The sequence below is a fragment of the Hordeum vulgare genome, chromosome 5H (genome assembly GCF_904849725.1).
Source record: "Hordeum vulgare subsp. vulgare chromosome 5H, MorexV3_pseudomolecules_assembly, whole genome shotgun sequence".
NCBI lineage: Eukaryota > Viridiplantae > Streptophyta > Magnoliopsida > Poales > Poaceae > Hordeum > Hordeum vulgare.
In genome coordinates, this window is record NC_058522.1 from 305,988,212 (window position 1) to 305,997,153 (window position 8,942).

The 8,942-nt window shown below is 40.0% G+C and overlaps 1 protein-coding gene across 1 annotated transcript; it reads left to right on the top strand.

Moving 5' to 3' along the window:
- The first annotated feature begins 1,634 nt into the window (after nucleotides 1-1,634).
- Nucleotides 1,635-7,159, top strand: LOC123453192 (U3 small nucleolar ribonucleoprotein protein MPP10). The gene is made up of 12 exons (XM_045129969.1): nucleotides 1,635-2,391; nucleotides 2,709-2,767; nucleotides 4,184-4,331; nucleotides 4,400-4,510; nucleotides 4,623-4,760; nucleotides 4,927-4,995; nucleotides 5,087-5,128; nucleotides 5,233-5,301; nucleotides 6,110-6,181; nucleotides 6,263-6,316; nucleotides 6,396-6,537; nucleotides 6,746-7,159. Exons 1-12 carry the CDS (start codon nucleotides 1,705-1,707, stop codon nucleotides 6,799-6,801), a joined length of 1,647 nt encoding a protein of 548 aa, XP_044985904.1. The 5' UTR covers nucleotides 1,635-1,704; the 3' UTR covers nucleotides 6,802-7,159.
- Nucleotides 7,160-8,942: the final 1,783 nt, after the last annotated feature.

The window sequence follows — 8,942 nt, forward strand, 5'->3', positions numbered from 1 at the left end:
TAAATAACTCATTCCATTTCAAGCAGTTGCCCTTGAAGGCGACGTCGAAATGGCAAAGTTGTCCAAACAACCAGTCAACAATGCGTACTTCTTTCCTAGTTGGGTGGATATGCAAAATGACAAAGTAAAACCAACAACGACAAATTCAACTAAATTACTATCCTAACTTTAACAAATGCCAAAGACTCCATGGAATTTCCCCGTAAAAGGAATATCCTTACACCAAGGGTCATGCCAAACTCTAGCTAGGTCGCCACTATTGACCATGTTTTTTTCACCAGCAAAGTAACATGCCTTGACTTTTTACAATGCTTTCATGGAATACGAAATATATATGACGACTAGAGGGGGCGAATAAGCTTTTCTTATGAAACTTTGCAAAATAAGAATTCTTCATCAAATAGAGAAGTAATCCGAGAGACTAAATTGTAGAAAATGACTAATTCTTTTGAATTGGGCATGCATGAAAGTGACTAAGTATAAGGTGATTGGTGAAGACAGGAAAGGAGTAAAATGGAGCAAAGAAATTGCTAAGGAACTTAACTAGGCGGACAAAGATGAAGTCTTCACAGAAACAAACAATACACAACTTAACAGAGAATTGCAAAAGTAAAGGCTGATAGGAATACGAATTGTGTGTTCAGTGAAATCACAATGATTTATCTACTGATATTTAAACTGTTGGCAACAATTCTACTTCATGATTACATAGGCTGAGTACACTGTGATGAGGACACAAGTTATCACCCTGTTCTCGTTGAGATAAGTTCCTCACTATTCATCCAAAATTCGAAGATAGATCTCGACGTGATATCTAGACCGACACAAACTTGTTTATAGGTGAATCTATACTTTATGCTTGCAGAACGACGCCTAATCGACTAGAGGATGCCAATTCTCCAAGAGTATTAAATGAAGACCGTGACTTGAACTGGTTCGTTGGTGATGCTCAATCACATGTTATTGACCCGAGTGGTTTTCATCATTTAGGATTGTTTAAAAAATCAGTGCGAGGAGGGAATGCTCTGTGCAACTTAACATAATTATTTCACTCGAGCAACCATCGACTCTATATGCGTACATGGGGCTATTTATAGCCGGTGCACTTGTCGCGTAAAAAGTCATAATTGTCATAGGAGTAAATGTTTTTCTCGCTAATGCCATCAGTCTCCTCTCTTTGATAGTTTAGATGTTCAACATAATCGACAAATCGATCAGTGACGTAGTCCGCACAAATAATGTTAATTAATCCATGATTTCGTGGATAAATTGTCTATTCATGTTGTTCGCATTGTAGATACAACATTATGTTTTCTTGACACATATTTATTCAATATATTTTACCCACATCCGTTATGAGCCGCTCATGTTTTCACTCGGGAAGTCGGAATCCACCGTGCCATACATGCATTCAAATCCGCATCAAGCCCTTATACTATGAACCGGTTTTGAGCTTCAAGGGTGAAATTTTCGAACCAAAGCACATGTAAGGTTGTGTATGGACTTTCTCTGAGTAAACAATAAAATTTTAGGATCGAATTTGACATTTGGAGTGGAGTTTGAGGGCCAAATCGTAATAAAGGCAATAGCCCGCCTGCGGCTCAACGCGTCTCATCAAAACCCTAAAACCCAAACCAGCTCGTCTCTCCTTTCCCAGCGCCTCCACACTCCAATCAACCAAATTCGCTCCCGTCCACCACGGCAATGGCCATGGACTTGGATGAGCCGCTTGCCGCGGAGAAGGGCGAGGTGGCGCTGCAGCAGCTGCGGCGCGCCGACCCGTCCGTCTACCTCTCCCCGTCCGCCGATCTCGCCGCCGCCGCCCGGGCGGCTCTGAAGCACTTCCACTCGTCGCTCGCCGTTGTCTCCCCCGTGCAGCCGCCGCCGCTCCCCAACCTCCTCGCCGGCCCCAACTTCGACGCCGAGCAGATTTGGTCCCAGAGCGAGCTGCTCTCCCGCCCCCTCCTCCCCCACCTCCACCGCCAGCTCCGCCGCCTCGAGCACCAACCGCTTGCGCAGCCGTCGGCTGCTCCTCCGCCGTCCAAGCCCGCTAAAGCCGAGGTTGACCCGTCAGACGAGGAGGAGGATGGAGAGGGCGATGAATCGGAAGAGGAGAATGAGGATGGCCTGGAGGGCATGGATGACGAGTTGGAATCGGGGGAGGGGGAGGAGGAAGAAACGGAGGAGCTAGGGGCGAAGGCAGGGAACGGGTTGGAGGACAGGTTCCTGAAGATGGATGAGCTGGAAGAGTTTATGGAGGAGGGGGAGGAGCAAGAGTACGGTGGGGGTTCCAAGCGAGGAGAGAAGAAGAAGGCAAGTGTGAACTTGATGGAGGACGATAGTGATGAGGAGGATGATGGTGGTGATGATGAAGATGATGACGATTTGGATGTAAGGAATTTGTACTCACACGCTCTCCTTATATACATGGAATGATTGTTAGCTCTGATAGAATCTAAGATGTAGAGCAATTAGTAATTTAGTAAGGGATGCCAAAATTTCTTCTGGATGTGCAATAGAATTGACTTAACAGCTAGAGCTAGTTCAGGATATGCATTGCACACATATGTGATATGTTTATAGCTACTGGGTAGACCAATGTGCTCCTTTTGACAGTTATAGTGTTAGATACCACAGTTTTATTGATGAAGCATATTAACCCAAATTCCTTTCTTCTTTAACTTGATTGGTGGCGCTATTAACTGTAGTATGAAGATTTTGAGTCTGATGATGAAGAGGGTGCAGGGAAATCCGGCGGAGATCTAAAGTAAGCATTTTATGCTAATCTCAAGTATGCGATTGTGGTGATTGTGAAAATGCAAATCAATTTGTATTATGCGCTCATATATCTGTTGGAAGTGTGCTACAGCACAGTGCATCAATCATGTGAAGATATGACAATGGTAGCCATATAGGATTTCAAAATTGCTTGAACAATGCTTCACAACTCTTTTCTAATTTGTAACACATAGCAAGTAAATTGATCTATGAAAAAGTTAAAAGGTGGATAATTGGGAATTTCGTATGCATGATCTTTATGCAGGTTCTAGAAGATCCATACTGCTAATATACAAGATATCACTACTTCAGACTTTCCTTTCTTTAGGTGAATAGAATGGAAGGGAACTACCTCCTTTCATTGACGTAGGGGAGATATTAAATCTTAATACTTGTATGGAGACGGACTCAATTATATTAGAAAATTAAATAATGAAAAAGGGTCCCATTTGTACATAATTTGTTGATGGAAGGAAAAAAACTGGCCTATGAAAAATAGATTTAATGTACAGAAGCTTGCTGCCACTGTAGAAATATGAAGTAGTAATGTACAACTACCTTTGTGGGGTTGCGGTGAAACAAGTTTGCACAGAAAATCATGATTTTGCATACCACCTAGCATAGAATTTAACCAATGAAAAAGTTATATTTCATACAGAACAACTTTCCTGCCACCTTTACCAAGACAGGGAAAAGGTATATCCAATTGTCAATCACCTCCCATGAGGATTCAACAAAAAAAAATCACAGAAGGTGTCACTTCTGGGTAACATAGCAAGTTGATTTTACTGGAGAGAAAACTGAGTCGTGCAACTTATTTGCTGGTGCAAATGTCCCTGTTGGACAGTCATAAGCACCCCCATCTTTTGTAGTGCATACATTACAGTCCTTTCCTATCCCACCTACATTTGCCCAACCTCTACAATCTGGACATGTTCTTTTAATACCGAGCACATGTTCTCCCTTTTTAAGTGTGTGTTTGAAGCTTCAGAAAATTCAGAAGGAATCTTACATGTACATGTTTTTTGAAGAGACGTCACTTGATTAGTGATCTGCTCTAAAACGGCAAGAACGAGGGGCTAAAAAGCAGCTTTATCTGCTTTATTTTTTTGTTGCACAGGCTGCAGAAATGAAACAAGTTTCCTCATGCTTCCAAATGTTTTAAAAAATCCATGCGCGTCTATGATTGATTTCTGTGCACTTGCAAAATCATAATAATCAATCATCGATGTGTGTGACTTTTCTTGAAACATTTTGAAGCTTGAGAAATTAAAGAAAATGTAGAATTGAAATCTGAAGTTATTATTCATATTATCTTCCTTAGGTTGTAGAATATTGTGATAATAGCATTTTGGTTGTCATGAATCTGGTGTTGTGCTTTAAGTAGCTAAGAGCATCTTTTCAGGTACGATGATTTTTTTAAGGAAAGCCGTAAGCAACAAGTCAAGAAGAGTAATGGTTCCACAAAGAAAGTCCACTTCAAGGATGAATTGCATGAAATGGAAGTGGATGACATTGAGAAGGATGATGTAAATGATGGTCCAGCGTTAGAGGTACTCATTTCAGTTGAAATAAGTAATGCACGTTACTTGTTTATCAACATGCTTTCCCTTCTATGCAGGATGAACAAGGTCTTTCAACTCATGAAAAGGAGCTCTTGAAGATACGTAGCCAAATAGATCTAATGGAGAAAGCTAGTCTTGAACCCAGTAAATGGATCATGAACGGAGAGGTAGCTGATAGAATGTTTTGAGAATGAGACATATTTTCTGACTCGTAATATTGTGCTAGTAATAGTTAATTACCATTGCAATTGTGTTTTCTTAAATGAGTTCCTTTTGTAGGTTAGTGCTTCCAGCAGGCCCAGAAATAGTGCCCTGGAAGTGGATCTTGATTTTGAGCATAATGTAAGACCTGCTCCAGTAATCACGGAGGAAGTCACAGCTTCTCTCGAGGAGATGATAAAGAAAAGGATTGCGGAGGTAATATGTTTCTGGATATGTCACTACGTTCATAACTGGGTCAACACTCAACAGTAGTATACCGGGAAATAGTAGAGTGAAATTGTGATGAGTTCTTTGGTTATTTTTGTTTTGTATCTGTGACTCTGCTAGTAATATTGAGATAGCTTCTCTTGTTTCCTGACAGGGTCATTTTGATGATGTTGAAAAGCCTTCAACCTTGCTGTATAAAGCTCCAAGGGAGCAAAAGGAGATGGTATGGTTTTGATTGGGTGCAATAACTAGAATTCTTTCATGATAACAGTACGATGATTGTGTGATTCACCGTTGTTGCTATATTTCAACAGGATGAAAACAAGAGCAAGAAGGGTCTTGCTGAACATTATGAGGTCTGTACTGTCTTAATATGATCTTATATTAAATCCAAACGAGTTGGTAGATAGGATCAGTTTTAGTATAGTTCATCTACTAACTGATTATTTTGCTCTTCCAGGATGAGTTTAAGTTAAAAACTGGCATTGCACCTGCCACGCTTGCTATTTCAGATGAACTGAAGAATGAGGTGAGCAATCAATTACTCCCTCCGTCCCAAAATAAGTGACTCAAAAATGACTCAGTTTTGTACTAATTTTAGTACAAAGTAGAGTCACTTTTGAGTCACTTATTTTGGGACAGAGGGAGTATTTTTTACTAGAACCTGAGTGAAGTTGGATTTACCTATCATGATTATAGTTTTATTCTGCTTTCGTTGGTCTTAATTGTTGTGCAACATCTGATACAGCATTTGTGTTGGATTGACAGATAGTGTCCGTTAAAGAGCAAATCTTGCATTGTCTTGTCAGTAAATGCATGCCAGATGTTATTATATCCATCTAAATTAGCAAGTTTTCATGTTCCCTGCTTCTCCTGGTGACTATAGTGTCAATATATTCATCATCACTTTTTCGTGGCGCACAAGATGCTTGTCATATTACGAAGTACAATTTTAATACCGATGCTCAGTGATGGTTTATTGTCATGCTATGGATTGGAAGTTCGCTGCTGGAATTTTTGGTGGTAGAAACATACTTTATTTTGTAATGAATGCGAAGAAATGGATTGCTTCAGTCACTATATGCGTTTCATTAAGCATGCATATTGCGTAGGTCACACTTGATACTTTACAGTTGTCAACTTTTTTAAAGTGCTCTTGCTACATTGGCCAACTTGATTTTGTGCTTCTGTTTCCTGCAATCTTTCCACCCGTGCTACATGCATATGTTCTCTTTGTCTTTATGATGTTATCACACTATCACAGGCTGGCTGCATGATATTTTTGTGTTACCAAAGCAATACTTACTGATCATGACTAAATTTCTATTTCAACTCAGGCAAATGATTTATTTAAGAAGATATGCTTGAAGCTGGATGCACTCTCTCATTTCCACTTTGCCCCAAAGCCGGTATGTGATAGGTCTCTATTAGACAGCATTGTGTACCTAAAGTTTACAATTTTTGGTATGAAGCAAGTGTTGTCTTTTCAGGTCATTGAGGATATGTCGATACAAGTTAACGTACCTGCTCTAGCAATGGAAGAGGTACCACAAACATTTTTCTTCTTCTCTCTTGAAGTTGCTCTATTTGAGTATTTCATGCAACAGCTTGTCTGGTTTGCAGGTTGCACCTGTAGCTGTTTCAGATGCCGCAATGCTTGCTCCCGAAGAAGTTTTTGAAGGTAAAGGTGATATTAAAGAAGACGCGGAGCTTACACAAGCTGAGCGCAAAAGAAGAAGAGCCAACAAGAAGAGGAGATACGCAGGTATTTTTCTATTAGGTCTTTAGTGTTTCACTCGCCTCAACACGTTTTGAAAAATCTGCCCAAGAAACGATGAATCCTGCTCTCTTCATCACCAGAGTAGTTCATGGCTGTATTCAGTTATATGTTGGAGGATTTGGAGTAGCGCAATCTCACACATGGACTGAATTGTGTTGGCAACATGACAAAACCTGCCTACTTTGCCATGCAGAATCACACAAGGAGAGGCCAGCCAAGCTGCGGAAAGAAGAAACATCAAATATATAGGAAGCTGCTGCTTACATGCTATGTATTGCAAACCTTTGGAGCTGGAGGGAGGTCCGCCCCCAACAGTGCAGCTACTGCTTACATGCTATGTATTGCAAACCTTCCGTAATCTGATGCCTGGCCTGCAATTTCAATGCTCTGATGTAGCCAGTTTTCGAGCTCTCATGTAGTGTAAAAGCATTTCCTTTTAGAATTTTATAGGGGAGTGTGTGTTTTTCTTCTCGAGTAGCAGGTTAGCAGTGGTGGAGAGAATAGAATTGAACTCTTGCGAGTAAAAAAAATCATACACTATATTGGTTCAATTTATCGCTGGGTGCTTCTGGCCCTCAAAGGCAAATTTAACCCAGAAACTGCAAAAGGCGTATACACTTTGACCAAATTCAAATATGGGCATAGCTGATACATGTTGTGCCTCCATAGTTAAGGCCTTGTATCAATCAAATCCTATAGGATTTTGGGTTGTTTGATTGCATTATAAGAAAAGCAAAGGATTCTTTCAAAGATGTTTTAGTGAATGCTAGAAATCCTTAGAAAAAATCCTATGAGTCAAACAGTCAACATATAAATTTTTTCTAAGGATTTTAATCCTGCAAAATCCCTATGAAAATCCATCAAAGGAGCCCTAAAAATTTGACGTTCTTTTCATGACTTCTACAAGGGACGTGATGTTTCTCAAATGAGCACGGGCGAGTAGTAATTTAAAAAAAATGAAATAAGAAAACTCTGATTTTTTTTGGCAAACATTCAGAAATTTTCTTGATGCTTGCAAAATTTCGTCATGAAAAAAAATTCAGAATTGTTTTAATGTCAAACATTGACAATTTTTTTGAATTACTTGCAAAATTCAGAATTGTTTTAGTGTCAAAAATTGACAGAAAATTCAGAATTGTTTTAGTGTCAAAAATTGACAGAAAATTCAGAATTGTTTAGTGTCAAACATTGATAAAAATTCTAAAACAATTTTTAATTAATGTCCTCGATAGTAGTACGAGCCAAACACCATTAATATTGCATCGATTAGTATTAGTAGCTTTGTATTTTTAAAAATTATAACTTTAATAATGATCTTGTATATAAAAATGGAGGAAGTATTGAGCGTTGGAGCAATCATTCCTCATCATCATTGCCTTCAGCCCAGGCCCTCGTTCCTCCTGGTGAAGTATCGTAAGAGTTCTAACAGATTTCTTAAAAAATGGGCTTTTATATGACCCATTATCCTTTAACTCCTTATATTTGCTCTCTAAAAAAATCATTTCTAGTTGAACCCTTAAATTTAGCTCCTCAATTTTTTTTAAAACACAAATTAGTTTTTTTGGAGACCATCGAGTTAAAGGCTTTCTATTTGATTACTTCATTGACGCCATCTTGAGCACATATTTCACCGGTTTCTAGTTACAAGCATTGATCCAAAAAAATAAAAATGACAACTTCGTTGACTGCTCGTGCACGTTCAACCAATATATTCTTCATCTCCTTATTGCTTTGGCTTGTCTAGCTTGCACACTTGGTTGTTCTATGCCTCGTTAAACTTGGACGCTTCGTCTTCAATCTCATGTGTAGCAATTAGTGCACCAACGCCAACATCTAATAGATCTTCGTTCGATCAATATATCAATGTATTCTTTTTCCTCAAACCAAAAATTGTATATTTTCTATGGAAAAAAATTAACATACAATGGGAGCCAAATTTAGGTGAACCTAAGAACAATGAGCACAACCGCACTTACTTGTCCATTTTGTACTTGAAGAAAACTCATCTTGGACGACCTATCGTCTTTGAGACCCAGCGCAACTCCAGCCGCTAGCAATCATCACACTTGATGATAGGCACAAGCACGCCGACGAGATGCTGGGCTAGGGGTGAGCCCAGCTGACAGACCAACGAGGAAGCATCGACGGTCAAACGATGATGAGCTCCGGATGGCCGCGCGGTTTGGTTTCCGATGAGCCCTGACCAAATAGTACAACGACTCAATGGCACAGGTGCCTCAAATCCGTTGACGGTCGTAGGTGCATTGAATCTGACGATACAACGACCGATTGAATCGATGTGGTACGATGAGCGGCTAGAATGACATGTAGTGGCCGACGGAGGCAATGGCAACCACACTCGGGAGGAACCGGTCGACCGGGGAAGAAAG